Source organism: Elephas maximus, chromosome X, assembly GCF_024166365.1.
Source record: "Elephas maximus indicus isolate mEleMax1 chromosome X, mEleMax1 primary haplotype, whole genome shotgun sequence".
Classification (NCBI taxonomy): Eukaryota; Metazoa; Chordata; class Mammalia; order Proboscidea; family Elephantidae; genus Elephas; species Elephas maximus.
In genome coordinates, this window is record NC_064846.1 from 99,497,739 (window position 1) to 99,519,043 (window position 21,305).

Here is a 21,305-nt window from a genome sequence, read left to right on the forward strand (position 1 = left end):
TGGCCTTCTGCTGCACTGCAGCCCTGATCAGCAGGCTCTGCGGGCAGCCTGATCGATGCTCCCAAGCCGACCAAACCAACCTCTGTCCAGAATGAAAACAAGAGAGGGAGAGGTTACTGCACTAGAGTAGAAGGGCTTTGTTACCTATGATGGGAGAAAACCAACACTTAGTAGAAATCTAAACTCCCCAAATCATCTCTTCCCGCCCTCCCTTTTCCTACCTTCTGGTCTGTACTGGGCCACAATGGTGACTGACTGGCCAGCCCGTTTCAGAGCAGCTGCAGCCTGCTCATGAGTTGCATTCCTCAGGTTCACTCCATTCACCTGTACAAAGAGAGGAGCCATGAGCCAGCCCCAGAGCAAGAAAGGAGTCCTCTGTCCTAGCAGTCAGGAGAGGGAGATGGGTAGCCCATCCCTAAGCCTATTCAAATGACTTTCCCAATATCCCATCCTTGCCCTTAAGGGCAGAGACCTAAAGGATACAATATTTATAATGTAATACAGGTAGTCCCCGACGTTTCAAGGATTCCGTCGTAAATTGGCTCTGATGTAAATCAAATACTTCATTTTTTTAGTTTTCATTATTATTGCCTTTTATTATCAGTATCTTTATAAATCCAATCTTTATTTGTCTTTGGGGGTTGGAAACATTACACATAAACTTACAGATATATTTTAATATATACATTCATACATACACACATATATTTCGCCGACTTTCTTTCCATTATCATAGGCTTTAATGATCTTCTTTTGCTAGACATATTATTGGGGGGTATAAGCAGTCCAGGTGTTACAGTGTGAGAAACTTGAGCAACTCGGCTTCAAATTAACAACTGATGTTTCTGACGGAACGAAACGTTGAATAAGATCACACTATAGGCCTGGTCTACAATGAGGTCAGCGTTAGTGTCATAACAACGAAGTCAGAGTCAGAACGGCTGTCAAGAGTGTGCGCAGTCCAATTGTCATATATTGTTGGAGTTGAATAGTGCCCAACTGTCTATCCCTTACGACTCCCAACACCAACACAGATACCAACTTCATTGTCGACCAGGCCACAGCCTGCTATGCAGCAGTATTTTGAACAGTAAATCATAACGTTGAACATCTGCAAGTGAACATCTGAGAATGAGAACATCAGCAAATTATGCGCTGCAACATTATATGTAGTACATATCAATAACGATAAGATGTACAAAAAACAGACGGTTATAAGTGAGGTGTGTCGTAACTCAAATACATCGTAAGTCGGGGACTACCTATAACTATCTTTGTGTGGATCAAGTGTCAAATCAGGGTTAAGAACCAAGGGACATTTATTTCCTCAAGGAAGAGTCTGGTCTTGGTCCCTGTCCCCTCACTGAGGATGTCTACAAAGAAAATGTAAGTTTTCTCCAGCTCTGAGCCCTTACCCCATCTCAAGACATATTCCTTAGCGAAAGCAAGGTCTCCTCTCCTCCCATTTATGCTAGCACAGCTCCCATCCTCCCACCTCTCCTTTGTCTCCTCACCGATAATATCCTGTCTCCCCTGCGCAGCTCTCCACTCAGGTCAGCTGGGCCTCCTGCCAGGATGAAAGAGACAAAAATGCCTTCTCCATCCTCTCCTCCCACAATGTTGAAGCCCAGGCCTGTGGAGCCCTTGTGCAGGATGATCTTGCGAGGCTCCCTGGAAGAAAAGGAGTGGAAGGATCAGGACAAGGTAGATATAAACTGTTGTTACTGTGGGGGCAAGCTTATAACAAGGACCATACTTGCCATAAGGAGTAAAGACTTGAGTCCCTATGTATGATACCCTGTTCCTCCTGTCTTCTCCTGAAACCTGCTTGGCTGCTGTTTTCTGCCAGGTGCCAAGTTTCAGTTCTCTTCCCTCCCTCCTTCCTGAGGGCTTGGAGTCAATTTCCCAGTCCCCTACCCTCTCAGGACAACAAACCATTGGCTCTAGAGGCCAAATCTTAGAGCCCACTTGCTGGTCCTCTTCCTCCCCAGAGTCTCCTGTGCTATCAATCGGTTTGATGGAACCTGGGTCACAATAAGGGGAACCAGTTAGGGGCAGTGGAGCCACCCTGAGGTTGATTACATCCATCATCCACAAAGTCTGTGTACTTACACACGCTCCTCCGCAGCCTCAAAATTTCACCCACTAAATATGACCCCTCCTACCTTCCAACAACATATTTATTCATTAGCTACCACCATGTACCCTTACTAGATGATGTGGGAGACTGAGATAAAGAAAGCCCAGGTCCCCAAAAGGAACGTAGGGGCCTAACTGAAGAAAGGGGACAAGCACATGCAGAATACGACCAAAACAAAATATGTCTAAAGAAGCCCTCTGTAAATGCTCACTATGGTATCAGGTGAGAGCACACAGCAGAAACTGTATATCCACACAACCTGACTCCCAGCCCACTCCCCTGGCCCACCACCTTCACTTGTTGTAGGTAACTTTCATCAGAGGAGCCCCAAGTCCAGGGCTCCTCCTTTCTCACTGCCATCTCGATTGGGAGACTCCGTCCCTGAGTTTCTGATGCTCTTCCTCACAGCCCTCCACTCTTCCTACCTTGCATCCCCTCCAGGCCGCAGGGAGCGGAGCGGCCAGGCCCACCTCTGCGAAGCCCTCCTCCAGGCCGAGGCTGAGGCCGAGGCCGAGCCCAAGCCCAAGCCCAGGGTCAAGCCGGAGCCTGAGAACTTGAGCGCTCTCTCCATGGCTCCTCCGGCGGCTCTTCCCCGTCCGCCTACCTTTCCGGGCTCCACCGCAGTCTGCCCAGCAGTCTACCAGGCCCCACCCCGCAAACCTGTCCCCCGGAACCCCGGCCGGCCTGACCAGTTCCACGGAGGCCGCTGCCGCCGCCGCCGCCGCCGCCGCCACCACCAATGCTGCCGCTGCCGGAGTGGGGCGGGGCAGTGTTCCCTGAGAGGCCACCAAGCTCTCCAGCCCCCCAGCGTCCCGCCAGCCCCAACAGCTAAACTGATTTCTTCTCTAACTTGAAGTGAGAGCAGTAGGGAGGGCTCCAATTATCTCAGGGCAGGAAACCCGGCAGCCCACAACTCCTCAGCCCCCTCAACACTGAACCCCACCCTTTCCCTCCACATTCAGATCTAGGGCCACGCACTCTGCACTCCCCCTGATGGTAGCACTTGTCCCTGCAGCTACATCTGTCCCTCCCTAGGGCCCCAAGGACTAAGGGAGAGCCTCAGACCCAAAGCCAGGACTGATAAGGAGCTTATCCTCTTTGCCATACTACAAAGATGCCTGTGGCCAGCCAGAAACTTATTCCTCTCCTCCCTCATCCCTGGGCAGGGCGAACGTGGGGTGTAGTCTTACCTGGTGAAGTCCTCCTCAGCAAGTATGTGCCTGGGGATAGGAGAATAGCGTGCTGGGGGAACCTGAGGAGGAGCAGGATAGTTGACCTTGCTCTCCACAGCCCCGAGATAACCCAGGCTGGAATTATGGCTTATGTGGTTGTCAGCCAAGGCAGTAAAAGCTAGAATCAAGAAAAGGAGAAAAAAGTTCAGAGACTGCTCCAGGCGGTCTACCAAGGACTTTCCCCCATGTCTCACCTCAAGTCCAAAAGAGACCAAGGGATGCCAATTCCTCAGGCCTCTCCTCCCCATTCCACCCACCCCCCATGTTTCCTCCTCCATGGTCCCTTTCTGAATTCTTGTCGCACTCTTGTGAGTCTTAGAAAGAGCTGAAGTCAAGGCAGTCTACAAAGAAAGACATGACTAGAGGTGTGACTAATAATAATCCCTCACATCTCTATAGCCTAATACAGTTTTAGAAGAGCCTTCTTGTCCATGATCTCATTTGATCCTTGTAGCAGTCCTACAAGGAAGGCAGGACATATATCATTAGCTCCTTTTTGCCAAAGTGGAAAATGAAGCCAGGCGAAAGGGACTTGTCCAAGGTCACCAGGCTCTATGGGACAGAGCTGGGATTTGGACTCAGTTTTTTCTGAGCACTAGTCCTCTGCTCCGTCTTAACAAGGGGTATGAACTTCTTCACCACCAAAAACCGGGGGGCAGGGGCTTCAGGCCAGGGACAGAGCTGGATGGTACATACTGCTGGCGTAGTCTGGGGGTGCGTACATGTCGTTGAGGTGCAGGCTGCCTGGCTTGGCCACCTTCAGATAGACCATATCTGATGTGTTTTTCAGTGAGGCCACAGCTTCCTCATGCCTCACATCCTGCAGATTGGTGTTGTTCACCTAGAAGATGGGAAGCCTTAGGGCCAGCCTTGGGAGAAGGAAGGGCCTCTCCAGGGAACCCTGAAGGATGGCCTTTCAGTGAAATTCAATAGTGCTACCGGAAGTCCAAGTATAGTGCTGTAAGGACCAGAGAGGCAGGAGGTAGAGGGTCCCCCCAGCCATGGAAAGAACTAGGGTCTTGGTGTCTAGGTAAACATAACTCAGACGATGCTCTTGAAACTCCTCATGATGCCTGGTCCCTGAGTGAAGTTTACGTGGAGTAAGAGGGTATTGGAGCTTCACCTCCTCACCCTACCGTTTGGGCATCCTGATGAAGGCTGTCTTACCGCCAGCAGCCGGTCCCCAATCTGCAGGCGTCCATCCTTCTGGGCAGCACCCCCCTCAATGATCTTGGTGATGTAGATGCTGTTGTCTCCTGGGATGTGCTGGTTGCCAATCCCCCCAGCAATGCTGAAACCCAGGCCTAGGTGGGAGCCAGCAGGGAGTAGGAAGGGGTCACAAGGAGAGATTAGAGTGCTCATTCAATCCCAAGTCCAACCCCCCCCCCCCCAGCCAACTCATTGGCCTCACAGGAACTCCCTCAGGGGTCCCAAACATTAGGCCAGTAAGGGTGAGACCTGAGGCGAAGAAAGAAGGCTGTGAGTTGAAAAGGGGAATCAGGCAAGGAGTAAGGCCATTCCCTTCTAATTCCTACATGGCCAGCCAGCCAGGACCCAGGGCTAGGAGCTCTGGTCAGAGCACAGGAACCCAGACAGCCGCACCTTTGGGCCCTTTGAGCAGGTTGACCTCCATGATGGTCTCTGGTGGGGGCTGTCGCCTCCGCACCACCAACCGCACCACAGGGCCTGCCTCCTTCAGTGCCTCCACGGCTCGGCTGTGCACCACCTCTGACACGTCCACCTCATTCACCCGAAGCACACAGTCATTCACCCTGCAGGGGAAGCCGAGAGGCACAACACTATGCCACCGCCACTCCACCCCCTCTCCCGCCTTCTCCCCTCCTCTTCTCCTCTCTCCCTCCCCTTCCTCCTCTCTCCTGCACCTCCCACTGCCCCTCCCCCTCCCAGATCTGATGGAAGGGTCATCTACCAGTCGGGCCCTCCTCCCCTCATCTTCATCCTGTCCCTGCCGCCCCCACCCTGCTTCCAGGCCACCTCACCCCAGCCTCCCGTCCATGGCAGCTGCTCCACCAGGGATGATCTTGGTAATGAAGATGCCAGGGTCATCTGGGACATGGGGGTTGTCGATGCCACCCGCGATACTGAAGCCCAGGCCGGAGTTGCCCTGCAGAAATGGGTGGAGGGGCACAGTCTATTCACTCAGAGGGCATAAAGGAGAATTTCTGGCACCCATCTTCCCCAACCTCCTAGGGGAGGTTCTCCAGGCCTCAGAAGGGCCATGGCAGGGAGGGTCAGATTTGTCACAAACCTGGTGGCTTCCCAGCCTGTGCTGTCCATTTTGGCATGGAGGCCTCAGCAAACCCCATTCCATCCCCAGTTCCCCAGGCCTCAGTGAGCAAGGTCAATCAATATTTGTTAGTAGATTGATTCATGCAGTGATGCAGCCTCTGAGGGCCGCTGTTTCTCCATCCGCTCAATGCAGGTCCTGCCATGAGTCTTAAAGCCAAGGTTCAGGGCCCTCCCCTCTCCTGGCTCGCACCCTCCCTTCCCTCCTGTCTCCTTCCTACCGGCAGACTTACCCGCTCGAGTACTATCTCCTCATACTTGAACATGCTATCACTGCCATTCACCTAGGGGAAAACACAGGCAGTTCCCTGAGTGCTTCCTGACCTTCCTGCCCCCTGGCCAACCTGCCTTCCCCCCACCCCACTCCCAGCAGAAAAACTGAAATCCACCCCAGAGCACCTCTTGGTCACAGATAGGAACAGGCTGACCCCGAGGAAGACACTCCTCTCCCCTTGCTTCCAGCCATGTCAGGCCAAACCCGGCTGCTTGTGTAGCCCAGATCAATTGCCTGGGACTGAGCTGGCCAGTTGTGCACTCATCAAGAGGCTCGGCTCTAGGGCCTCTGAGTTCACTAGGAGGGGTGCAGGGATGGCCTGAGAGGGATAGCAGAGATGGAGCATGGTGGTCGGACCATGCCATACGCAGCATCCACAGGAGACACCCAGTGACCTGGACAGGGACCCTCCCTCCCCTTCTGAACCACAGCTCTCCCTGACTTGGGGATCATAGACTCCTACCATGTCAGAGATGGAAGAGCAGCAGATACCATCTTGTTTCAGCTCCCCTAGTTATTACAGATGGTGACACTGAGGCCCCGAGAGGACATGGGATATGTCTAAGGGCACACTGGGAATCAGTGGTAGAGCTGCAGCAAGAACCCTGATCTCCAGGTGCCCTTTTGATTAAAGCAGGCTGCCAAAGCTACTGATTTTTTGGTCACACACCCCTTCCCCCAGCAGAGCTCGTGGGAAATCAGAAAGTGGCCTCCTTCAAAGCATCTCATAACCCCTCATTCTATACCTCTTTCTTTGTCCCCAGGAGCCCAATTCCTCATATGGGCAGAAGGAGTTAAAGTCCTAATCCATTTTCTACCAAGGGGATTTTGATCCTGAACCCTTCATGTCTCCCAACAGAAAGGGCCAGGGCAGGATCTGGTCAGGAGTCAGAAGCAAAACCAGGGGAGGTACAGGGGCAGAGCGAACAAAATTCTCCATGAGGGAGAAGCTGATGGTCCACAGACTGACTGGAGCAGACTCTGTGGCCTTCAACATGCAGTAGCCATGGGAAGAGAGGCAAAGGAAAGGGGTGGAAAACAATGGGTTGGTCTGATCAACCCACAGAGGTGGCCTCCCAGACAGTACACACATGTGACCATTTATCAAGTGAAAATGTGATTCTGGACAGAGAAATAACACCTGCTTCCTGGCTCCAACTCTCATCCTCAAGAATGGAAGAGGCATGACTAGCAGCCCTCTTGCCTCTTTCCCCAGGTGTCCCAGCACCCTCTCCTCCCATCTCTGCCCGCACTGGCCTTTGCCTGCCCCCCCCCCCACCCCCAGCATCTTCCTCAGAAAGGAGAACTGGAAAGAGTGGGCAGTGGCTCCTCTGTCTGCCCCAATGTGTTTTCTCTCTCCCACCTCTACCCCACACAGCTTTGGCTTTAAGAAGCAGAGATCATGAGAGGGGGAGAGTGCTGGCTAGTCATGTCTCCACTGTTTCTGGGCCTGGCCCCAGGACTTTATGCCCTGCCCTGGGAATTGGTGGGAGGACTCCAGCTGCAATCCCACCCTGGTCTCTGATTCCAGGAGGAAGAACTGATGACCCTTCAGAGACCCACAACCATGCAGACAGACACACAGGCCAAAGGACACTCGTGTGGCTCTTGTATGTACCCACATCTGACAAGCCATGCCTCGAGCCCAGCTCATGTGGGACCCAAAGGCTCCCACCTCCCACTGGCCCACCCTCCAGTTCTTCCCACCACACTCAGAGACTCTGCTCCCAGGACCAGGCGCCATCCAGGGATCAGCCCTGGCAAAAAAACCTTGACCAACTGACCCAGCCCTGGGACTGGAACTCGTTCCCTGGCTGGGCAGGACAAATATGAGAGGGTGTTCGCAAGGGGAGGGCTCCAGGGCAGAGGGGCAAAGGAGGGAGAGAGACTCACTGGAGAAGGCAAGGGTCTAAGACAAGGGACATAGGAAGCGGAAAGTGTGGACAGACAGAAGGCCAGAACTGAGGGCTCCTTTCCCCAGGAATTCCCCCCTCCCCTTTGCTTTTGAGCAAGTGCACATCCTATCTCCAGAGGAGGATGGAGGGCAGCCAGAATGGCCACCAGCTTGGGGCAGTCAGCCACTGCACTCGATAGCGAAACCTCCTTCTTCTTTCTCCCCACCCTGGGGGCTGCAGAGCCAGATAACCAGACAGGCCCTCCGCCATGCATGCCAGGGACCTGGCTCTGCCGGCCCAGCCTCCATTTTGCTGCTTCTCCCACAGATGCTCCTTCCATTTTCTAAGCTGGCAGTTTAGGCTGAGAGTGGAAGCCGGAGTTGTGCCCGGCATCCAGGGGTCTCCCAAACTGTGCCAAATCGGGGCTGGGGTGCCAAGCTCTCTCACATCTGGGAGTATCCAAGGGGGACATGTCCCACTGGGTCCAGTCCCTGCACCAGGGCAGCTGCCCCTTGCCTGGCTCCAGGCACCATGCCTAGTCTGGAGCAAGAAAGCTTGCTTCAGTCCCCACCCCCCCCCCCCCCCAGCACACACACACTTCAGAGCTGCTTGGACAAAAGAGTCTGTCCTTCTCAGCAGCCCCTCAGCCTTTCTTGGGACGTGCCTCTTGCCTCCTCCTCCTCCTCCCCTTCCTTGCCTGTCAAGTGCCTCTCACCAGGGACACCACACACACACACAGAGGCACATGCATGCACACATTTGTAGCCACATGCTCACACATATACATATACCAACACACATAGGCAAACACAGCTATTCCCTCAGCCTTATCTACAGAGACACCTCCACATCCAGAGAGGCGTCCCACACGTCCATGTGCACATTCACACACAAAGGGACTGGGAGGGAGAGGGACTCATGGCACCAAGGGATGCAGCTCAGCGAGCCAGGCACATGGGCTCCTCTACATACCTTCACAGAGGCTCCGTTGCCTTCCTCCACACATCCCAACACACACACACACACACACACACACACACATGTTCCCTCTATGCAGAGCACCATGCCCCCTCCTCCCCTCCTATGGAGACACACACCACACACAGCCCCCGCAGAACCTCCCGCCCCCTGCCAGACACAGAGACACTGCTGAACCCCCGCACTAAGACAAACCCAATTCCCCCACACGGGAAAATTTGCCCCTCCGCCATATCTCCACTCCCTGACACACAGCTCCTCCCAATCCCCTCCAAATGGAGACCCCCCCCCCAGCAGACACACAGAGAACCATACGTTTCCAACTGCCTCTCTTTGCCCAGCTGCAATGCTAGGGCTCAGGGTCCACGGGCTTGGAGCCCCAGCTCCCTCTGCTGCACCCTAGGCCTCTAGGCCCCCACTCTCCAACCCTCATAGGTTGCCCTTCCGTCCCCCTACACCGCTGGTCCATACCTGTTCATACCAGTCCCGGTTGGTGCAGGTGCACTCAGGCCACCAGCTGGGGCCGCTGCCGTTGAGTTTGGGGGTGCTCTTGCCTGGGGCTGGCTTGGGGGGCACTGGCCCCACATCTCGGCCAGTGGGGATGAGCTTGGCCTTGGTGCGGGGGGTGGGGGTGGCCCCCGCCTGCGAGGGCAGGGTCTGGGAGCTGTAGCCCCCATAACCTGCGCTGGCCCCATTGCCCCCACCTGGACCGTAGGGGTCTGGCACCTGCCAGTCTCCATAGCCAGGAGGCTCGAGGCGCCGCAGGGCGGCCAGGCGGGTCACCTCGTAGCACTCGGGGCACTTACAGCAGTGCTGGTGCTTGTGCATGGCACTGCCCCCCGCGGCTCGGACTCCCCAACCCACGCTGGCTTCCACGCCGCCGCTGCCAGGCTCCCGGGCACACTCGCACTGCTCGGACCAGGGAGGGGGGGGCACCCGTGGGGGCGCCCGGGCGGAGCGGGGCCTGGGGCCGGGCGGGCGTCCCGGGGCCTCTGCCCCCACGCTGCCCCGCACCCACGGCTCCCCCTCCAGCACTGGTGGCTCCGTGTCGCCCGTGGTGGCTCCTGGGCTGAGGCCCAGCGGAGAAGAAGAAGAAGAAGCGGGAGCCGGGGTAGAGGCTGGATGTGCGAGGACTGCTTCTGCTCTGGTCCCCAGGATGGATCGGAGTGGAGTCTAGAGCATCTCTCCCTGGCTCTCTTCTCAGTTGATTCCAGCCAATCAGGGCGTAGAGTCAGGCAGCGGCAGCAGCGGCGGCAGGAATGCTAAACAGCGGCTCCTTAAAGGAACAGAAGCGGTGGCGCCCCCAGGCTCAGCTCCAGCTCCCCGGATCTTGGGAGTACCGTCCATCTTCGGGTGGGGGCGGGGGGCTTAGACCATGGGTTAGTTCAGCCCTCAATACCTGCCCCTACACCCCGATTTCAGCCCGTCTTCCTCCCACTCCACTCCACCCCACTTCCAAGAAAGAGTTCAATGGGTCCCCGGGCTTGCTCTGAGTTGGGGCCACTAGAAGTAAAGACTTGAGGCAGCAGGACAGACTGAAAGGACGTTGGAGCAGGGTGAAGGAGGTGCTGCTCTCTCTTACAGCAGACCAAGCAAGAGGGCAGCATACAAGGCTAGCACTCTTGCCAATGCCTCCTCCTCAGGACTATTGTTCTCTCAGCCCCTGGGCCCTGAAATGACCAGGATCTCACACTTGACCTTCTTCCATCATCAGTCAGGGACTCAGCTCTAGATAAGAGAGGAAAGGAAAGCAGTAAGCCTTGTCCCTGGCCCACAGGCTCCTATCTCCTCTACCCCACCCCCATATGGTTATGGTGGGAGAAAGAGTTTCAGGATCCCAAGAAGAAAGAGAATCCAAGACAGGAGGAAAGGTAAGAAGACCTCTGAAAGGAGAGAAACAAGTCCGTGGGTCTGGAGAACTTGGGAATACCCGTCCAAGGACATCTCCTCAGCCTCTCCTGGCTTAGCCTGTTGGGGGATGGAGGAAGGATGACATGCTGGGGGCTCTATCTTTTTGTTGTTTTGTCTTTAGCTACCAATTATTGAGTGTTTGTAAAGTCCTAAGTGCTTAATGGCAAACAAAAAGTCTACCAAGGTGGTACTGTTATTATCTTAATCTTACCAATGAGAAATTGAGGCTCAGGGAGGTTAACCTAGCTAGAAAGTGACAGAATCAAAATTCAAATCCTGGTCATTTGAGTCCAGAGGCCATGATCTGAACCACTCTAGTATAATAGATCTATTCTAAGTTCTTCTGCAGAACTTGGATCTCAGTTCAATTGAACAAACATTCGACCTTGACCTAGGTACAAAAGATACAGAGATTCTTTGATTATCGAGCGCCTGCTATGTGCCAGACAGTATTTAAGGAGCTGGGGATATAGCAGCAAACAGAGCAAAACAGACAAAATCCCTGCCCGCTGGAGCTTACATTCCAGTGAGAGGAGACAGACAAAAAGAAGTACAATAAATAAGTGAGTTATATAGTATAGATGGTGATAAGTGCTACAAAAAAAGAAAAAGTAGAGCAGAGTAAGGGGGACTGGGAGTGCTAGGGGAGGACACTGGGTTATGATATTTTTCCTTCAAGTTTTTAACATCAACATTTTAATGTGAAAATTTTCAAACACAGAGAAAAATACATTTTACAGTGAACACTCAATTATCTATCAACTAGATTCTACAATTAACATTTTACTGTATTTGCTTTATCACCTACCTATCTTCCACATATCCTTTCCAAAAATTTTTAAATGTACATTTACAAACATACAGAAAAGTTGAAAGAATACTGTAATGAACATCCGTATACCCTCCTCATAGAGTCAACAATTGGTAACGTTTAGTTATATTTGTGTTTTCTCTCGGCGTGTCTGTCTGTATAGATAGATACATAAACACTTTTTCTGAACCACTTTAAAGTAAATTACAGACTTCATTACTCTTCACCCCTAAATGCATCTCTTAAGAATAAAGACATTTTCCCAAATAATCACAATATCATGATGACGCCTAAGAAAATTTCATAAAAAAAAAAAAAAAAAAAAAAAAAAAAAATTTTTTTTTTTTTTTTTTAGTGTCCAGTCTGGAAACCCTGGTGGCATAATGGTTAAAGAGCTCAGCTGCTAACCAAAAGGTCGACAGCTCAAATCCACCAGCGCTCCGTGGAAACCCTGTGGGGCAGTTCTACTCTGCCTTACAGGGCCACAATGAGTCGGAATCGACTTGACTGCAATGGGTTTGTTTTTGTTTTTGTTTTAATGTCCAGTCTATATTAGCATTTCCCAAAATTTGCCTTTCATATCTTTAAAAATCAGAACCCAATTAAGGTTCTCACACTGCATTTGTTTCTTTAATCTCTTTTAATCTAGAGTAGTCCCGATAATCTTTTAAAACTTTTTTTATTTTGAAATAATTATAAATTTACAGGAAGTTGCAAAGAGAGTACAAAGAGATCCCATGTACCTTTCACCCAGTTTCCCCTAAAGATTAAATATTACTTAATTATAATAAAATATCAAAACCAGAAAATTGACATGGGTACAATGTGTGTACAGTTTTATGCCATTTAATCACGTGGAGATTCTTTTAGCAACCACTGCAATCAAGATACAAAACAATTTCACCACAAAATTTATTAGTTTAGACATTTACCAGGTTGAATGTGGGAACCTTAACTTCCTTGAAGTTTTTTTTAACCTCTCCCATTTTTAATATGGTTGTGATAAATATTTTCTCTACAAACATTGAGATCTATATCAGATGATGTTATACTTTTTGCTTCAACCATAAAGGTAATTTAGACAACTCAAGAGGAAAAGGAAAGTCTATTGTATTTATCCATATTTTTGCTCATTCTGTTGATCTTTTTTCCTTTCTGATGTTTCAAGATTCCTTCTTTTATCATTCCCTTTGTTCTGAGAACTTCTTTTAGCCCTTCTTTCAGGATGGTTCTGCTGGCGATGAAATTCTCTTAGTTTTCCTTAGTCTGAGAATTCTTGATTTCCCTTTCATTTCTAAAGGACGTTTTCACCAGATATAGCATCTGGGGCTGACAGTTACTTTTTTTCAGCACTTGAAGTATGTCCTGCCCCGTTCTTCTGACCTCCGTGATTTTTGATGAGAAATCCACTGCCATAAAAATTATTCTACACCTATGGATGAAGAGTCATTTCTCATTGCTTGCAAGATTTTCTGTTTTGTTTTGTCTTTAGTTTTCAGAAGTTTGACTCTGATATATTTTGGGTGGATTTCTTTGAGTTTAACCTCTTTGAGTTTCACTCAGGTTCTTCATTTTATAGGTTGATGTTTTTTGCCAAACGTGGAAAATTTTAGTCATTATTTCTTTTTTTTAGTGTGCTTTAAGTGAAAGTTTACAAATCAAGTCAGTCTCTCATAGAAAAATTTATATATACCTTGCTACATACTCCTAGTTCCTCTCCCCCCATGAGACAGTACACTCCTTCTCTCCACCCTGTATTCCCTGTGTCCATTCAGCCAGCTTCTGTCCCCCTGTGCCTTCTCATCTTACCTCGAGACAGGAGCTGCCCACATAGTCTTATGTGTCCGCTTGAGCCAAGAAGCTCACTCCTCACCAGTATTATTTTCTACCTTACAGTCCAGTCCAATCCCTGTCTGAAGAGTTGGCTTTGGGAATGGTTCCAGTCTTGGGCTAAAAGAAAGTCTGTGGACCATGACCTCCGAGGTCCCTCCAGGCTCAGTCAGACCTTTAAGTCTGGTCTTCTTACGAAAATTTGAGGTCTGCATCCCACTACTCTCCTGCCCCTTCGGGGGCTCTCTGTTGTGTTCCCTGTCAGGGCAGTCATCGGTTGTAGCCGGGCACCATCCAGTTCTTCTGGTCTCAGGCTGATGTAGTCTCTGGTTTACATGCCCCTTTCTGTCTCTTGGGCTCGTAATCGCCTTGTGTTCTTGGTGTTCTTCATTCTCCTTTGCTCCAGGTGGGTTGAGACCAATTGATGCATCTTAGATGGCCACTTGCTACCATTTAAGACCCCAGATGCCACTCACCAAAGTGTGATGCAGAATGTTTTCTTAATAGATTTTATTATGCCAATTGACCTAGATGTCCCCTGAAACCATGGTCCCCAGGCCCCCGCCCCTGCTACGCTGGCTTTCGAAGCATTCAGTTTTTTCAAGAAACTTCTTTGCTTTTGATTTAGTTCAGTTGTGCTGACCTCTCCTGAATTATGTGTTGTCTTTCCCTTCACCTAAAATAGTTCTTGTCTATCTAATTAGTGAATACCCCTCTTCCTCCCTTCCTCCCCACTCTTATAACCATCAAAGAATATTTTCTTCTCTGTTTAAACAATTTCTCAAATTCTTGTAATAGTGGTCTCATACAATATTTGTCCTTTTGCAACTGACTAATTTCACTCAGCATAATGCCTTCCAGATTCTTCTATGTTATGAGATGTTTCACGGATTCATCATTGTTCTGTATCAATGTGAAGTATTCCATTGTGTGAACATACCATAATTAATTTATCCATTCATCCGTTGATGGGCACCTCGGTCGATTCCATCTTTTTGCTATTGTAAACAGTGCTGCAATGAACATGGGTGTGCAATATATCTGTTGGTGTAAAGGCTCTTATTTCTCTAGTATATATTCCAAGGAGTGGGATTTCTGGATCATATGGTAGTTCTATTTTTAGCTATTTATGGAAGCACCAAATTGTTTTCCAAAGTGGTTGTACCATTTTACATTCCCACCAGCAGTGTGTAAGTGTTCCAGTCTCTCCACAACCTCTCCAACATTTATTATTTTGTGTTTTTTGGATTAATGCCAGCCTTGTTGGGGTGAAATGGAATCTCACTGTAGTTTTAGTCCGCATTTCTCTAATGGCTAATGATCATGAGCATTTCCTCGTGTATCTGATAGCTACCTGAATGTCTTCTTCAGTGAAGTGCCTGTTCATCATATCCTTTGCCCATTTTTTAATTGGGTTGTCTTTTTGTTGTTGAGTTTTTGCAGTATCATGTAGATTTTAAAGATCAGACACTGATCGGACTTGTCATAGCTAAAAACTTTTTCCCAGTCTGTACGTAGTCTTTTTACTCTTTTGGTGAAGTCTTTGGATGAGCATAGGTGTTTGGTTTTTAGGAGCTCCCAGTTATCTAGTTTCTCTCTGGTATTTGTGCATTGTTAGTAATGTTTTGTATACTGTTTATGCCATGTATAAGGGCTCCTAGCATTGTCCCTATTTTTTCTTCCATGATCTTTATTGTTTTAGATTTTATATTTAGGTCTTTGATCCATTTTGAGTTCATTTTTGTGCATGGTGCGAGTTATGGGTCTTGTTTCATTTTTTTGCTGATGGATATCCAGTTATCCCAGCACCATTTGTTAAACAGACTTTTCCCCCATTCAACTGACTTTGGGCCTTTGTCAAATATCAGCTGGTCATATGCGAATGGATTTATGTCTGGATTCTCAATTCTGTTCCATTGGTCTATGTATCTCTTGTTGTACCAGTACCAGGCTGTTTTGACTACTGTGGCAGTATAATATGTTCTAAAATCAGGTAGTGTGAGGCCTCCCACTTTGTTCTTCTTTTTCAGTAATGCTCTACTTATCTGGATCTCTTTCCCTTCCATATGAAGTTGGTGATTTGTTTCTCCATCTCATTAAAAAATGTTGTTGGAATTTGGACCGGAATTGCATTGTATCTATAGATGGCTTTTGGTAGAATAGACATTTTTACAATGTTAAGTCTTCCTATCCATGAACAAGGTATCTTCTTCCACTTATGTAGGTCTCTTTTGGTTTCTTGCAGTAGTGTTTTGTGGTTTTCTTTGTATGGGTCTTTTACGTCTCTGGTTAGTTTTATTCATAAGTATTTTATTTCTTGGGGACTACTTTAAACGGTATTGATTTGGTGATTTCCTCTTTGATGTTCTCTTTGGTGGTGTAGAAGAATCCAACTGATTTTTGTATTTTTATCCTGTGTCCTGATACTCTGCTGAACTCTTCTATTAGTTTCAGTAGTTTTCTGGAGGATTCTTTAGGGTTTTCTGTGTATAATATCATGTCATCTGCAAATCAAGACACTTTTACTTCTTCTTCACTGATCTGGATGTACTTTATTTCTTTTTCTAGCCTAATTACTCCGGCTAGGACCTCCAGGACAATGTTGAATAAAAGTGGTGATAAAGGGCACCCTTGTCTGGCTCCTGTTCTCAAGGGGAATGCTTTCAGACTCTCTCCATTTAGGATGATGTTGGCTGTTTAGCCAGCATTGCTTTAAGTACTTTTTCAGCCCTCTTTCTTTCTCTTCTTCTTCTGGGACTCCAGTGAAGTGAATTTTAGGTCTCTTGTCATACTCCCTCATGTCTCTGACACTCTGTTCATTTTTTAGCCATTTTCTCATTCTTGCTCAGACTGAGGATTTTGTAATGTTCCGTCTTTAAGTTACTGATTGTCTCATGTTTCCTCCATTCTACTATTGAAACCATCCATTGAATTTTTTAGTTTGGTTATTGTATTCTTCTGTTCTAAATTTATTGTTTGATGCTTTATTATATCTTTTATTTCTTTGCTGAGACTGTTTTTTCATTTTTCCAACCTTGTTCATAATTGTTCATTGAAGCATTTTCGTTTGTTTGTTTTTTAATGTTGGCTACTTTAAAATCCTTGCTAGATAATTGCAACCTCTGTCATATCAGTGTTGGCATTTGTTGATTTTTTTTTCTCACTCAGAATGAGGGTCTCCTAATTCTTGGTATGATGAATGATATTTTTATTGCATCCTGGACATTTTGGATAATGAGATTCTGGATCCTATTTAAATCTTTTGTTTTTAGCAGACTTCTTCTAATTTTGTGTTGTCTGAGGAAGGAGCCATTGCCTGGTTATTGGCAGGTAGGGTCAGAAGTTCAAGTTCCCCACTTGGCCTCCATTACACCCACTTCTGGACAGGGGTGGGAGTTCCAGCTCCTCACCAGACCACCACTGATACATCCCTGGCTGGGAGTGGTTAGAGTGCCTCCTTACTGCTCACTAGGTGGCTTCCACTGATGCCACAGGCAGGGATGAGGGGATAAAAGGATGGGAGGTGGAACATGGGAGTGTATAGGGGGAGAGCATACAAGTTGTTAATGCAGAGTCATGGTGAAAGTACTGACTCTCCACCAGGCTTCTTCTGACACCCTACTCAGCCTTCTCTGACACCACTCCAGTGAGTGCAGGGGAGCCTGCAAGGGTGAAAGTCTAAACTGTACTTGGTCTTTGCTGGTGTGGGTAGGGCTGTAGTTTTTTTGTGGTGTTTGGTTGCAGTAGAGTGGTTATTGTCTAAACATTTTCCATCTGGCAAAGCTGCCCATTTACAGGTCTTTTGGAAAGAGAGAGCAGATTTTTTGGGGGGCGTTTTTTGTTTGTACCTGTTGGCCATTCCAGGTTGCTGGCTTCTCCAGCACATAGTCTGGGATATATGAGACAACAAGGAAATCATCACAGTGTCATTTTTCAGGTCACTGGAGTCCCTAGCTGGTCTGCCTTCTTCTCTCTACCTTTCAGAGTCTTGTTATATTTGTTTTATATGCAATGTCAAGAGTTTTTGCTGTGCTTAGCTGGAGGAACGTACCTGTGCCAACTGGCCCAGAACTGGAAACCTCTGCCCCATATTAAAAAAAAAGAAGAAGAAGAATGACATTGACTTTTGAAGAGCCCAGGCCAGTTGATTTGTAGAATATCCCACATTCTGGATTTGTGTAGTTTTTGTTCCCTTATGGCATCACTTATCTTGTTCATCTATACACTATATTCATTATAAACTGGAAATAAGAATAGAGGCAATCTTAAACAGGTTGGTCAGAGTAAGCCTGCCTCATTGAGAAGGTGACATTTGAACAGAGGCAAGGAAGTGAACTATGCAGGTATATGGCAGAAGGGTATACCCGGCAAAGGGAACAGCAAATGCAAATGTCCTAGGTAAGGAGTGAACCTGGGTGGTTCAAGGAACAGCAAGAAGGACCAGATGGCTGGAACAGAGTGAATGAGGGGGAGATGAGATCAGATATGTAATAGGGGTCCAGATTGCATAGGGCCTTGTAGGACATTGTAAGTATTTTGGCTTTATCCTGAGAGAGGCGGGGAGCCACTGGAGGGTTCTGAGCACAGAACTGACATGATATGGCTTGGGTTTAGCAGGATCACTCTGACTTCCATGTGGAGAATGGGCCTCAGGGGACAAGGGTAGAAGCAGAAGACAAGTCAGGAGGTTACTATAGTGATCCAGGCAAGAGGTGATGGTTTCTTGGACAAGGGTGGTAGCACTGAAGGTGATGAAAAGTGGTTGGTTCTGGACATATTTTGAAGGGAGAATCAACAAGATTTGCTGAGAGATTGGATATGAGTTTTAATTCCAAGGTTTTTTGGCCAGAGTAACTAGAAAGATAAAATTGCCATCCACTGAGATAAGGACAGCCTTGGGAAAGGTCATTTCTGAAGAAAAGACCGCCCCCCCCCCAAAAGTTGCCATTGAGTTGATTCTAACTCATGTTGACTCTATAGAACAGAGTAGAACTGCCCCATGTGTTTCTAAGGCTATAATCTTTCCAGAACCTAAGTGCCACATCTCTCTCATGGAGTACCTGGGGGGTTCAAACTGCTGACCTTTGGGTTACCACCTGAGTGCTTAACCACTGTGCCACCAGGGTTCTGGGGAAAAGATCAGGTGTTCAGATGTGGACACACTAAGTTTGAGATGTCTATTTGATGTTCAAGTGGAGATGAATAGTACACAGGCCCTGTTAGCAAGGTGCTCAAAGTGCTACAAATGGAAGCAGATCATTACAATACCTGTGAAAAGTGTTATTTCAGAGGCGTGCACAGAAAAGCAAGTTATTACCTATGCTTGTGGGGAGTGCAGAGGGCAGCATAGGAAAGGCTTCACAAAGGAAGTGACATTTTTAGTTTTGTCCTGAAGGGTGACTAAGTGGTCAAAGGGTCTTATTTTCTGTATTTCTGAACCCTGGCACAGAATGGCTGCTCAATTAGAATCAACTCAGCCATTAGCTGTGTGACTTTGGACATTATTTAACTTCTCTGTGCTTCAATTTCTTTATCTGTGAAATGGAAATAATCATAGGATTATTAACGTAGAACACCTAGCACATGACCTGGCACATACGGTTAGTTATTGTTGAATAAATGAATGCATGAATAAGGCTGGTAATCAGGAGCATAAGGTCTTTCACATGGTCAGTAGTTTGTCAACAGAGAGTACTAGACTCCTTTCCTAACAACAACAACAAAGGAGGCTCAGAAAAAAGCCATCTATAGCCTGGGCCCTCTGAACTGCTGTGATCGAGAAATAAGGATTGCTAAACCTGGAGTGAATGGGGATTGTCAAACTAAACCTCCCTCCATCCCACTGGCTAGTCAAAAAATGAATGTAAAACTCCATTAAATTCAGGCAGGACCAAGATGGCGAAGTAGTCAGATGCTTCTGGTGATCCCTCTTACAAAAAAGACCCGAAAAAAAAGTGAAATGATTATACATATGAAAAGCTAGGAGCCCTGAACATGAAAGGCAAAGTTAGGAAATCAGACTGAGCAGCAGGGGGAGGGAGAGATGGTTCAGAAGCAGTGAGGAGTTGCCAGACCTGAACAGTGGGAACCAGCATCCCCCAGGCATGATCCCCTGGAGCGACCACAGCAGGGCTGGCGGTAGGGTTCAGGACACGGTTTCCTCAGGGAGAAACAGCGAGCCGCGCAGCCTACTCACACCTCCAGAACCAAAGAAGAACAGCACTCTTGGCAAAAGCTAAGTACCTGTGTTTATTTTGCCATGCCCCCAGCCCCCAAGCTGGCTTCATTGGCTGTCAATTACCCTGGGCCTGAGATAGGTCCTGCTGTGCACGCTGAGCCACTCTCCTGGCCTTGAAGAAGGAATAAATTAACAATTGGGGGAAAAGATAATCTGCCAGCTCCACTAAGCTGGGGAGCTCAGGACAGAAGCGGCTCCTGTGAGGCACAAACAGTCCACAAACTTTGAATACCTTTCACCCCTGCGGGCCCATTTCAGGATATTAGGCCCTTGTTGGCAGACTGCAACAGTGTATGTGCCTAAGATCTGACTTCAACTGTTTCAGCTGTGCAGTGGAGAGGAGGGTTTTTGATGTTTGACACTGCTATGCCTATTAAACAGGGTCCTCATCTACCCACATCAGGGGCCAGGGACTGGTGACTCCACCCACCTCACCTAGCCACTGATGACAGGGATCCAAGGATAAGTGATGCCTCCCGGTCCTTACAACCAAAAGCACTGGGTGCCCATGGTCCAGCCGCAGAGCCCACCCACCTGTGCACTCTAGGGAACATGTGATGCACTTTCCTCACGGACACTCAGGTGATGGTTGTCAGCCCCCTGCATTGCTCAGAGCATGATCCCCTGCTGCAACCAGATACCTGTGCCTACACCAATCACCCCTGCCTCTCTAAGACTGTAGGACAGAGCCTGTACCATATTCTTGATGACCAACTACCTGGACACCTGAGCTGAATCCATACAAGAAAAGTGAATAGACTCCTAGGCTTATATACCTGGTAATGGCGCTAGCCACCTGGAGACAGGAAGTTAGAGGTTAGGCAAAAATAATCAAGCTAGCTCACTCAAGCAGCCTATTTGGACATATCAAAACAAAACAAAGCAAGAAGCTAGGATGCAGTAAGCAAACATAAAATAAACTAATACAATACTTATAGATGGCTTGAAGACAACAGTCAATATCAATTCACATAAAGAAGCAGACCATGATTGCTTCAACAAGGTCTCAAAACAAAGACTCAAGAAATCTCCTAGATGAAGATGTTTTCCTGGAATTACCAGATGTACAACACAGAAGATTAATATACAGAGCTCTTCAAGAGATCAGGAAGGAGATCATGCAAAACACAGAACAAGCCAAGGAACACACAGATAAAGCAATTGATGAAACTAAAAAGGTTATTCAAGAATGTAATAAAAAATTTAATAGACTGCAAGAATCCATAGACAGCAATCAGAAATTCTGAAGCTTAACAATAAGATTACAAAATTAGACAACTAAAAGGAAAGTCAGAGGAACAGAACTGAGGAAATGGAAGGCAGAGTTAGTGAGATTGAAGATAAAACATTTAGCACCAATATATTTCAAGAAAAATCAGAAAAAAAAGAACTATAAAAAATTAAGAAACCCTAAGAACTCTAAGAGACTCTATCAAGAGAAATAACCTACAAGTGATTGGAGAACCAGAACAGGGAGGCATAACAGAAAATACAAGAATTGTTGAAGATTTGTTGGCAGAAAACTTCCCTGATAACGTGAAAGATGAGAAGATACCTATCCAGGATGCTCATTGAACCCCACATAAGGTAGATCTCAAAAGAAAGTCACCAGGACATATTATAATAAAACTTGACAAAATCAAAAATAAAGAGAGAATTTTAAGAGCGGCTAGGGATAAACGAAAAGTC

The 21,305-nt window shown here is 47.9% G+C and overlaps 1 protein-coding gene across 4 annotated transcripts in view; it reads right to left on the reverse strand.

Moving 5' to 3' along the window:
* The window catches only part of DLG3 (discs large MAGUK scaffold protein 3), a 69,584-nt gene extending 59,918 nt beyond the window's left edge, over positions 1-9,666 (reverse strand). For 2 of the 4 annotated variants that reach the window (XM_049871663.1, XM_049871662.1), the window contains exons 1-9: positions 9,298-9,666; positions 5,913-5,963; positions 5,373-5,497; positions 4,975-5,144; positions 4,540-4,676; positions 4,069-4,213; positions 3,331-3,490; positions 1,515-1,671; positions 222-324 (exon numbers count right to left, since the gene is read on the reverse strand). In XM_049871663.1, coding sequence (XP_049727620.1) covers positions 222-324; positions 1,515-1,671; positions 3,331-3,490; positions 4,069-4,213; positions 4,540-4,676; positions 4,975-5,144; positions 5,373-5,497; positions 5,913-5,963; positions 9,298-9,654 — 1,405 coding nt within the window. In that variant the 5' untranslated portion in view covers positions 9,655-9,666. Of the gene's footprint in view, positions 1-221; positions 325-1,514; positions 1,672-2,565; positions 2,795-2,829; positions 2,989-3,330; positions 3,491-4,068; positions 4,214-4,539; positions 4,677-4,974; positions 5,145-5,372; positions 5,498-5,912; positions 5,964-9,297 lie in introns of those variants that run through there. The other 2 variants (XM_049871667.1, XM_049871665.1) reach the window with 2 other exon arrangements.
* Positions 9,667-21,305: the final 11,639 nt, after the last annotated feature.